Source organism: Musca domestica, unplaced genomic scaffold (assembly GCF_030504385.1).
Source record: "Musca domestica strain aabys unplaced genomic scaffold, Musca_domestica.polishedcontigs.V.1.1 4, whole genome shotgun sequence".
Classification (NCBI taxonomy): Eukaryota; Metazoa; Arthropoda; class Insecta; order Diptera; family Muscidae; genus Musca; species Musca domestica.
In genome coordinates, this window is record NW_026712328.1 from 29,052,092 (window position 1) to 29,064,770 (window position 12,679).

At 34.4% G+C, this 12,679-nt stretch overlaps 1 protein-coding gene across 1 annotated transcript; it reads right to left on the bottom strand.

Annotated features, from left to right (window-relative positions):
• Positions 1 to 8,407: 8,407 nt before the first annotated feature.
• LOC101892915 (outer dense fiber protein 3-like protein 2) lies at positions 8,408 to 10,262 on the bottom strand. Its single transcript, XM_020038010.2, has 4 exons — positions 10,244 to 10,262; positions 9,957 to 10,172; positions 9,671 to 9,857; positions 8,408 to 8,737 (listed from the first exon to the last, which is right to left on the bottom strand). The coding sequence occupies exons 1-4, from the start codon at positions 10,260 to 10,262 to the stop codon at positions 8,473 to 8,475; spliced, it is 687 nt and encodes a 228-aa protein (XP_019893569.2). The 3' UTR covers positions 8,408 to 8,472.
• Between the last annotated feature and the right edge of the window lie 2,417 nt (positions 10,263 to 12,679).

Sequence of the window (12,679 nt, forward strand, 5' to 3'; positions counted from 1 at the left end):
ATATAACGATACCTCCCGATATTCGGTATTTAGATGATTTATGCCACATTTTTTCACGGATTTGTCTAAAAATTGGTATTTGTATGTCATAACGGGTTCCAGCTCCGGTGGCGAAACATTGCATGTATGGGTCCATGATTTGGTATAGCCCCCATATAATGGTACCTCCCGATATTCGATATTTTGATTATTTTTGCCACATTTTTTTTAACGGATTTGTCTAAAAATTGGTATTTGTTGGTCATAATGGGTTCCAGCTCCGGTGGCGAAACATTGCATGTATGGGTCCATGATTTGGTATAGCCCCCATATAACGGTACCTCCCGATATTCGGTATTTTGATGGTCTTTGCCACATTTTTTCACTGATTTGTCTAAAAATTGGTATTTGTGAGTCATAATGGGTCCTAGTTCGTGTGGCGAAACATTGTATGTATAGGTCCACGTTATGGTGTAGTCCCCATATAACGGTACCTCCCAATATTCGGTATTTTGATGATTTTTGACACATTTTTTCACGAATTTCTCTGAAAATTTGGTAGTTGTAGATCATAATGGGTCCCAGTTCGTGTGGCGAGTCGTTGTAATTATAGGTCCACGTTTTGGTATAGCCCCCATATAACGGTAACTCCCAATATTCGGTAATTTGATGATTTTTGCAACATTTTTTTCACGTATTTGTCTGAAAATTGGTATTTGTAGGTCATAATGGGTTTTAGCTCCGTTGGCGAAACGTTGATGTGTAGGTCCACGATGTGGTATAGCCCCCATATAACGGTACCTCCCGATATTCGGCATTTTAATGGTTTTTGCCACATTTCTTCTAATGTTTCCTTTACCCTAAGGTGGAGGGTATTAAAAGTTTGGCCCGGCCGAACTTAATGTTTTTTTTACTTGTTTTTTTATCTTTGTTTTTAAAATAACTAGCAAATTTTATTTGTTTCACAATTGAATAAGCCAATTGTTTACAAAGTGTTGCCACATCATTTTTTTGAAAACAAATTTTTTCTTCCAACAAAAATTATTTATTTGTGAAGACTAAACAATCTGGCCTTACGAATGATAAATTGAAGCAAAGATAAAAAAAAACAAAGAAAAAAGCTCAAACCAGGAATTTTGTGTAAAAATGTATTTTGGAATTTTAATTAACGTTCTAATCATGGTACAATAAGGAGGTTGAACAACTTGTTGCATGAACTTCAATGGGGGTTTCCGGAGGGGGAGATTGGTCTTCGTCGGAGGCACGGGAGCAATCCGTGTTTACGTTGAAAAGATGGGTGGTGGCCACAGTTCAGAAAAGGGGAGGGGAATTTAAAGATGAGCTGTAGGGTATTGTAAGTGGATCTGCACAACAGAGTTAGGATGGGAACACGGCGGTTGTGGTGATATAATGAAACAGATGTGGAGCTTTACGAAAGTTTGTGTTGATATTCTATATTAATAATAGTCGGTATGAGGGCTCAAATTTATTTCTTGCTTGCTAGGCTATTATTATTCGTGCCTGCAAGAGAGTGGGTAAATATAAAAAATAACTTAATAAATTCAATTACCATTTAAGGGAACACAAAAGTTGTAAGATAGAGTGTAGCAATGAAGATAGATGGCGGTGAAGCAGGTGGCTCCACCAGGTATGAGGTTGAGAGTGCAGATATGATGATTTTTGGGGCAATGACTCAAGAGACAAATGGTTAAAATATGGCGTGTTAGCTTGGGAAGAGATATGGGGTACAAAAAGAAAAAAAACTTAACTAACGATAAGGTTGAGTCAAGTTGTGCAAAGTAATTGTTCGGTGTCCAAGATAAAGTAGTGCTTAAAGAAATAAAATATCATTTTTGCTAAATATATTAGAAATTCTGCGATGCAGAGGGAATGTGAGTTTGTGGATTAAATGTAATTTTTATTAAATAAAATATAGTAAAAAAATACATTAAAATTTAGTTTAATTCTCTTGCCTGGCTTGAAGATACATAGATGTGTTTGCTGGAATAAAGGAAAAGCAAATATAATAAATATTTGTTAAGTAAGTGGTAGAAGAAAATAAGTAAATTATATGCTTAATGTAAAGGTGTTTTTAGATACGATTTGCTTGGTTGAGCGAGTGACCAAATGGTCGTGACCCAGGAAATAGGACATGTAGTGGGAGAACGAGAACGTGAGAACGAGAAGTATGAAGCACACTTTGTATCTAATCACACTGCATCAAGGTACTTTACCTAATAAATTTTGCGGTAAGACTGACCGTGGGGCTTCATTTTCGTGGATGGTGTTTCATAAACGAGGACTTCATTAAAAGTTCCACCATATCCGAAAAAGGAATACAGGCCCTAAAAGGAGTAAGCATAATAGTGTAACAAGAAGATAAATTTTTAATAATCTTATCGTAGTCGCTAATGATGTACTAATATACTTACATAAAAATCAGAAATATTAAGTATTAAAGAAGAAGAGAAACAGGCCCTGAGATGAGACAGGAGAAAGTTAATAAACAGAATACACAGGTCTCAGAACAACTAGAGAAGAACGTTGTAAACATAAAATAATCGTTAAAAGTGCCTTCTAATATTAATATAAATAAAAGGAAAAAATATTCTGAAACAAAAGAATCAAAAAAAAAAACAAGTAAAAAAGCTGTAAGTTCGGCCGGGCCGAACTTTGAATACCCTCCACCATTTAGAACGAATTTGGCGATTCTGAAAAACAATAAAATCCGTTAAAATATTAGAAATACCGGTTGTAGCCGTTATATTAGGGTCAATACGACGACATGGACCTGCATAAGCCATTACAATATTCAATTGCGAAATTTAAAAAAAAAACGGTGAATAAAGTAGCTAAAGTCAACAAAATATCGACTATCGGGAGGTACCGTTGTATGAAGGTGTGGACCTGCACAGACAAATTTCTGTCTTTGGATTTAGTATTCATTGCGAACTTCAAATACCAAATTTAAAATAATTCCGGTGAATAATGTCGCTAAAATCATCAAAAAACCGAATATCGGGAGTTATCTTTATATGGGGGCTATACGAAGACGTGGACTTGAACAGACAATTTTCTGTCTTAGGATGCTGTATCCATTTCGAACTTTAAATACCAAATTTGAAACAATTCCGGTGAATAATGTCGCTAAAATCATCAAAATACCGATTATCGGGAGGTACTGTTACATGGAGGTTATATTAATTTTGTCGTTCCGTTTGTAACTCCTCGAAATACTCATGTCAGACCCAGATTATTAACCGGAGTTGTTTAAAATTTGGTATTTACAGTTCGTAATGGATACTACAGCTTAACCCGCCAATGGTGACGCACTGGTCTGTGAGACCGGTTGTGTTAAAAAATTCGTATAACTCTTTTCACCGTTATTCGTTTTTGTTGCGATTTCGAGTAGCTGTAGCTAAGTACAGCCCCCACCGTCAGTTCATGACGAAACTGTTTAGTGAACACAAGTTCGTGTATTTTTGTTCTACCCTGGTGTGTGAGACCGTGAGTCACCGTTTGTGTAAGTAAAATAATCAAGAATAATTTTTTACTATTCGCGTTTTTATTAAGTTTATTATAATTTGTTGCTGTTTTATTGTAAATATATGTGCACTTGTGTGTTTACATGTGTATGTATGTATGTGTTTTATAATATAAATTTTTTTACAGCATGTCTTATGAAAGCTTCCAGCGTCAGCTTGAAGATCTTCTACAAGAAACAATATTTGATTTTTTTTTTGAAGGATACCAATTTTGTTCATTTTATAAAAGTTCCTATTGTCGAAAGACTAATTAACATTATTTTCTTGAATTAATATGTGATTTTTTTATTTTTTCTTAATTTTAAAAAATGAATTGCTAAAACATTGTTATTTTTAATGCTCTATTTAAAAATGTCTGTGAGCTTTAATATTGAAATAAAAGAGCTTAAAATGATTAAATATCTTTATTTTATTGTCAAAAGGGATAAATAATAAAAAAAAATATTAACTATTAGTCATACGTTTCGAAAAAACTTCAGTTGAAAACCCCGCTGCATGAGACCGCCGTCACCATTAATCAAAGTCAAATTAGCGTCACCATTGGCGGGTTAAGAGAGCACCGATGAGACAACTTTTTAGTCTATACCATGGCAGAAGAATACAGGTAGATGCATCAACGCTTGGTAGTATTGATATGTCAGAAAATTGTAAATGTTTTTTTAAATATAAGTAGATTTTTATATGTTTTCTTATAAGACGTCATTCGGAGGTTATTATAATCCGCGTTTTTCAATAAATTTTGCAAATTTAAATAATTTTTCATTCAACATTTTCAATTCCAAAATTGGTTTGACAGTTCATTGTCCCAGCAGCTGTCGATGCGTCTACCTATATTCTTCTACCATGATCTATACCTAATTTGTCTATGCTTCTACTAGCACCAAACTTCTCTGTGGTCTATAAAAACTCTTTGTGTGGTTTGGGGAATTTGCATCGGCTCTGCTACCAAGAGGGCTTTTACTGGTGGCGATATTGGTGCAATGTTCTTTCTTTAAAACCATTTGAACGGCAACACTTGCTTCTGTTGTGCCATGTGCTGGAGTCGGTGTAACCTCCGGTTGCCAACATTGGCTGGAATATTAGTGGTATTTGTCGATGACGTAGAAGAAATTACAGTTGTGGCTTTTCACAAACATTTCGTGGGCTAACTATCAAGTTGGGGCTGTTACAATAGTCCCCCGAGAGTAGTATTATTACTTGGCTTAATTTCCACGCACAACCTTAAATATAAACAAACACCTCGTTTCTGATTGGTTAAAAGAAATTTGCCGCAAACTTTAAATACCATGGCGAATGTATGTTTTTCGCCAAGGTAGATGTACTAGGTAATCGCATCAGCCCAGCTGACGGCACCATTAAATGTCAAAACAAATTGTTGTAATGAAGAATTCGCCCTAAATGAATGCAACAACAAATTTGTTTATGTTGTCTTCCCTAAAAGTACCTTTTTATAATATTTCAAATAATTTAAGAGCAAGTTAAGTGTGAAACCTGTAAAAAAAATTAAAAGAAAATGAAGGAAGGAGGTTAGAATGGAGTGCAGCTTTAAGAATTAAGTTAGCCTCAACATCTAAGATTCCCAAAGCACATCACGGGAAGTAGTGCAAGAATTCGACTCTTGTCATTTGCAGTTCCGGAAAACTTTCGGTTTAAACCAGTAAAATATAGTCATTATAAGTTTCATGGTTTAAAAAATATCGCAATACTACAATTAATACTTATTTTACTCTTATTTGTTTTACAATAAAAACTTTTATTGCGACGTTCGTTTACGACGAGAGGCACACAAAATAAAATGTAAACAAACACCTCGTTTCTGATTGGTTGAAACAAATTTGCCGCAAACTTTAAATCTCATGGCGAATGTATGTTTTTCGCCTTAGATGCCAATTTTGACATTTGAGGGTACCACAAAATTTGCTTTGTTGTAGCAATTCGCCGATGCGGTTACCTGTTAAATCTACCTTGGGTGTTCGTGATGGGATGGAAGTAAAATGAAAAATAATTATGGTGGAAATACATAAAGCGCATATTTGACTGGCTTAAGTCATCGGCTGGCTTCTTCGTAGATAAACGAAGGAGTTTTAGGTTGACTTAGTTCGATTTTGGCTCTAGGCTACATTGTTCATATGCGAAGAAGCCAGCCATATAAGCGCTTTATGTATTCCCAACTTTAGTAATTTTTGCACCATTATGATTTGACTTCCTTTGGATTTCAAACCCCAATAATCAGACATGTCGCAGAAACGGATTCCGATCGAAAGTTGAATTAATCCTGTAATTAGCTTCTTCAGAAAAGGAAAAATTTTGTTATAAAACCACACAGTTTAACAGTTATTCATTTGTGAAAACTAAAAAGACAGAAATAACGAATAATAAACTAAAGCAAAGATAAGCCAGTAAAAAAACGGTGAAAGAAATTTGCAAATTTTGGAGAAAAAAATAATGCTAAATCATAAAAAAACGAATATAGGGAGTTACTCAGGGCTGTCATAGAAATCAATTTTGTCACTATTGGTTTTAAAAACGACAAGAACAAATGCTTTGGGGTCATGATAATCAATGTTTCGAATTAGAATTTTATCGGTTTTGGTTGTCATAGAAGCCAATGTTATTGGTTTTGTTATTGGAAATAAACCAAGTTGCTTGAGCTGTCACTTTTCATTTGCTCGCTTTGGGATATGTTGTAAAAATGTAAGTAAATTGATTTATTTTAATATTTGTTTAAAAAATATATATTTTCGCATTGATGTTTTTATTTTGTAGGGAGAGCATAAAAATACTACCCAAAATACAATTATCCTGGAGTTTATGGAGAAGTATCCAGACCTAGCAAAAGGGTTCACAACGTGTGATAAGCCAAAAGTAGATGTCCTATGGCAACAATTGTCAGAATCACTAAATAGTGCAGGTCCACCACAAAACGATGTTAATGGATGGAAGAAGGTAAACAAATTTTGCCACAAAATTAAAACTAAGATTGTTAATCTGTAGTTTTTATTTTTATAGAAATAGACTGAGTGGAAAAGCGAAGTGAAAAGGAAGATGGCGCAAAATAAAGCTGAATCTAGGGCAACTGGCGGTGGATCGTACGCAAAACATATAGCGCGGATCTCTGTACGGTGTTAACAAATAGGGTTCAATTCCATATCCACAATCTCTTAAAAGCTTCGATGTTCTGTCTCCCGACTCATGCATTCTAATAAAATGTTGATTGGCAGTACTTATATTCCACACAAAGGAGTCATGGTTGGAGCCGGGATATCGTGCATCCACAGCTCGAATATTCATTTCACCGTCACAAATCTGAGGATTAATAAGTACGACTTTTATTAGAAAATATAAAACTAAAATTCATTTCAACTTTCAATCATGCATTCATACTATAATAACCCTTTCGATTGAAATATAAATGATCGCCAATGCTAGGCTTTATAATTTTTACGTGTGTCCCATCAATGCAACCAATTATACAAGGAATTTTATATTTATTATAGAAATGGTCTCTTGATCTTCTTTTTTCATTGTTGTCCATTTCCAATTGAAACCACTGACGACAATGAATCGCTCCATAACATTGAGACATCACTTAAAATTGTTGATACGGTGCTTCTTGCGACACTTATATTTGAATCGTTACCGACTGATCTCTGATAAGATCCTTGCGCTAAAAACCGCAACGAAGTAGCAAGTTGCTAAATCAGAAGTATTTTAGAACGCGACAAATGCCCTTCGATATTGTCAAGGACCATAAGAAATGCTTCTTTGTTCAACCTATAATTAGATACAAATCTGCAAAGGAGATTTATGAGTAAGTTCACAATAAAAAAATTACTTACGCTATCTCCGGCAACTCCAGTGGGTTGCTGAAATCTCTAAGGCTGGAAATGCATAAAGCGCATATTTGGCTGGCTTAAGTCATCGGCTGGCTTCTTCGGAAATGAAGAAAGGAGTTTTAGGTTAACCTAGTTCGATTTTGGCCCTAGGCTCCTTTGTTCATTTCCGAAGAAGCCAGCCAAATAAGCGATTTGTGTATTCCCAGCTTAAGAGCTTTTCTCGTCACCTTTTCTGAGCGTTCTTCGTCCAACAACACAAAAACTACCACTGCTGATGCCATCTTACTTTATTTATAGCGACTTATTCCTTTTTTTATTTACTTTACTTTTACTGATATTTCAATGACAAACAAACAAACAACACATGTAAGCAACAACAGCTGTTTCGAACATTGGTTTTATTTACATTCGAAATTGACAAAACCAACTTGGTTTCATGACACCAAATGAAACCATCATTGGTTTACAAAAACGACAATAAGCAAAACCGACATGGTTTCTATGACAGCCCTGACTGTTATATGTGGGATATACGAAGACGAGGACCTGCATAGACAATTTTCTGTCATAGGTTGTAATATCCATTACGAATTTCAAGTACGAAATTTGAAACAATTTCGGTGAATAATGTCGCTTAAAATACCGAATTAAAGGAGGAACTATAATATAGAGGCTATACGAAGTCGTGGCCTGTATATGTATTTTTTTTTTGTCATAAGCTATAGTACCCATAAGTACCTTCAAATAAAAAATCATAAAAATCGGAATATTGGGAGGTAGCGTTATATGTGTGAAAAATTGGATCCTTCTATCTCAATTCGTACGAAATATAGCGTGATTACAACATACAAACGGATATCGAAAACATAGACTTTGTAGGGTATATCATAGCTATTCTGAGGTGTTACAAACGGAATAACAAAACTGATATACCCTTCATAGATAGTATAAAAACTCGTGGAAATATGTAGATATTAATGACACATTGGAACCATAATATAAATCGATTTTTTTTTAATAAAATTTTATTTCAATTATTAAAAAAAATGACAATAAAAAAAGACAATACTTTTGAAAATTTTGCGAATAGAACCTACGATATTGCACCTATATTACCAATTGTCACAGGGAACGATCATAACGCCAGAACGCGGTGAATGCCTTACACCGAATGAATAGTTCGGTGCTCGTTTGCCCGGTTTATATTCCATGCGATCGTAATAATTTGAACCGGGTCCATAGAGTTTAAATTCATATTTTGTTCTTGGTGCCAAAGTGTAACTGGGAGTGGACGGTTTAATGGCAGCTAGATTACTTCGTGGATATTTGGCTGGGCCAGGTGAACGCACCAGCTCGGGTAGATACTTTTTAACACCGCTGTTGGAAGAAAATATATAAATATATATAATTTTTGAATTTAGTAGAAGACAAGCACAAATGGGTGGAAAACCTTTACACGATATATCCCACTTTAAGCTAACGAAAAGTTCTAAAATAGTACTCGACTTCTAAAATAGTACTATTTGGTAATATGTGAATGGATAGAGCCAAGAACTTGAAATTTGGTATGAGAATCAAGTTGGAAAGTAAGTTCGATATATGAACTGGTTTTGGAAAAGTGTACTAAATGTGCGAACTGTACTAAATGGTACTAAATTTGGAACTGTATTTGGTATTGGGTGAAAATATAGTGCTTGAAATCTGAAATTTAGTATTAGGGTCGCTGTTAATCTGTAGCCTGAACATATGGAGGTGGTTTGGGAAATGCATACTAAAACATGTACGAAAAGTATCGATGGTATAGAGGTAAAATTCTGAAATTTGATATTTAGATTACTGATGGTATCTGTGTTTGAGATTTTGGCGTTTTGTTTGGAAATGCGTCCTTTATTTCAACGAAAAGTACTAAATGGTACTAATTTGGGTATTTGGGCGAAGGTGATAGAGGTGGTATCCTCAAATTTGATATTGAAGTCTCTCTTGGTATCTTGAATTGTGATATGGAGGTGATTTTGGAAATGTGTACTGAATTTTTCGAAAGGTACTAAGTGGTACTAATTTTGGGAATTGGGTGAAGGAATAGGCATAGAATCCCGATATTTGACATTGGGGTTTCTATTGGTATCTGGAATTGAGATATGGATGTGGTTTTGGAAATGTGTACTATAATTGTACGAAAAGTACTAAATAGTTCTCAATTTAGTATTGAGTGAAGGGGTAAAGGTGAAATTATAAAATGTCATATTAATGTCACTGTTGGTATCTGAGATTAGGATACGGAGATTATTTTATTTAACACGTCATACTTACAGACTATATTCGGGAGCACGTTGTTTGGTAAACGAATCGTTAATACCATATGTATTTAGACTAGGGGAACAATTTTTAAAGAAATATGTATTGACAAGTCCCAGTGAATAGGCTGGTGAATTGGATCCCTTAAATATTGGCGAATTCCGAAGTTGATAGGCCAAGGGACCAGGACTTTTTGATTTCTCTAAAAAAAATGCATTTAGCACAAAATTTAAGATTTTTTTCATAGATCAAGATTATGGCCGGGTCCACATTTTCTTTGCCAGGGACCCGTGTAACTTACCCCTATAAAATGTTTTCGGTGCCATAGTATAAATATTCGCCTTCGATATGCCATAACGTACCAATTTATCTACTTGATATCTAGCCGGTCCAGGACCAATGCTATTATCTTTCGGTTGGGTACGTGTACCAAAGGAGTATTGTGGCAATCGTTGTTTACGCAAATCATGACTTTCATAACCCACAGTTGGTGGCAGTCCATATAGATCTGTGGGGCCTAGTTTCCCAAAAAAACGAATGATTTTTTTCATATCGCACTATGTCCACTGACGTCAACTATCTATTTACCAGTTTGCAATTTCGCCATTATTTAATTCTTATGCAATATTTTTTTTTTAATTTTGAAATATTTAAGCCGAAAATGTTAAACGAACTGAAATTTAAAAAGACCAAAGAGGAAGTGACAGAAAAATGAAAAATTCAAACAATTTCAAGTCATTAGGAGTGTAGGGTAACCCAATATTTTTTTTTTTATAATTTGTGTATACCAACTAACACTTTTTTTCCGAATTCGGAAAAGAACTCTGCACAAGTTTCCGATTCTGATGTCGAATTCAAAACGAACTCGGAAAAAACTTGTGTGAAATTGCCCAAGATTCTGTCCAAGATGTTCGTAACGAATTCTTTTAGAATTCGCAAAAGAAAATTTGGAACATTTTTGTGTGTTTCATACGAAATTCGCAAAATTTTTAGATGTTTGATCTAAAATTCGGAGAAAATTGAATTTGTTCTAGTGTTTTATCCGTAAATCGGGAAAAATCGATTAATACAACCGAAATCGGAAAAGTGTCGAATGTTTGATCCGAAATTCTGAAATTTTTCAGATGTTTTACCTCAAATTCGGAAAAAAGAGTATGTGCAGAGTACTCGGAATCTTTTCGGATAGAACGGAAACAAATACACAGTTTGTATTTGGTGAAAGCAAATTTGGTGAAAATCGGTTCAGATATATGTTTTATTTTTAAAATACCGCAGAGCAACATTCGGGCAGCGTGTGACGGTTTCACTGGTCGTTTGAATTTAATTCGTGCCAAAGGTGACCAATTCGAAAAAATCTAAACTTATTCTAAAATTTGATTCTAATTCTGACATTTTTTGCTTTCATCTATAAAATTTGAAAATTTTTTATCTCACCCTGTACATAAAGTATTATACATTTTGCAATTTTAGGAAACGTGAACTATAGGGCTATATTATTTAATGTTTTGTTGCTGTTCCTTTCGGGATTCCAGCTCTATCCTTTCACCCAATTTAGTACCACTTAGTACACTTCAAACAATTATAGCAACAGTGACATCTATATTAAATTTCAGCATTTCAGCTCTATATCTATTCACTTAATTCCAAAAATAGTACCATTCAATTCTTTTCGTACAATTAAAGTAAGCAACCTCAGATACTAACAGTGACTTTAATATCAAATTGAAGGATTTCAGCTCTGTAACTTCCCTTCTTTGCCATATTTAGTACCATTTAGTACAGTTATATTGTGCATTTTCAAAACCACCTCCATAATTTTATCACAGACACCAAAAGTGACATCTATATCAAATTTCCACCTAATACCAAAAATAGTGATGTTCAGTACTTTTCGTACAATTATAGTACACATTTCCAAAAACTACATCCATATCTCAATTCCAGATGCCAACAGAGACCTCAATATCAAATTTGAGCATTCCAGCACTATTCGTTCACCCAATACCAAAATTAGTACTATTTGGTAATTCTCGTACAATTATGGGACACATTTCCAAACCACCCCCAAATCGCAAACACAGATACCATATGTAAACTAAATATAAATTTTTAAAATTTTATCTCAATCCCTTCAACCAATACCAAAAATAGTACAATTTAGTACATTTCATACAATTATAGTACACATTGCCGAAACCACTTCCATAAGTCCAGGCAACACATAAACCACCTTTTAATCACAGAGAACTCGATAAAAAGAAACAATTTCAAATTCCAGCTTCATCGGTTCACCCTAAACCAAACTGTTCCAAATATAGTACCATTTAGTACACAAACCATTCACCTTCATATCTCAGACTTTCACCCAATACCAAAAATAGTGATGTTCAGTACTTCTCGTACAATTATAGTACACATTTCCAAAAACTACATCCATATCTCAATTCCAGATGCCAACAGAGACCTCAATATCAAATTTGAGCATTTCAGCACATTTCTTTCACCCAATACAAAAACTAGTACCATTTAGTACTTCTCGTACAATTATGGGACACATTTTCAAACCACCCCCAAATCGCAAACACAGATACCATCTGTAAACTAAATATTAAATTTTAACATTTTATCTCAATCCCTTCACCCAATACCAAAAATAGTACAATTTAGTACTTTTCATACAATTATAGTACATATTGCCGAAACTACCTCCATAAGTCCAGGCAACATATAAACAGCGATCGTATCTAATTTCAGATTTCAAACACTTTCTGTTCACCAAATACCAAATTGTACGAAATATAGTATTATTTAGCACTTTTCGTGTACTTGTAGCATACATTTCCAAAACCCCGTTTTAATCACTGGGAACTCGATAAAAAGAAACAATTTCAAAATTCCAGCTTCAGCCGTTCACCCTAAACCAAACTGTTCCAAATATAGTACCATTTAGTACACAAACCATTCACCTTCATATCTCAGACTTAAGTTGAGAACACACAAAAGCTTTTGTTGACTGGCCTAAAT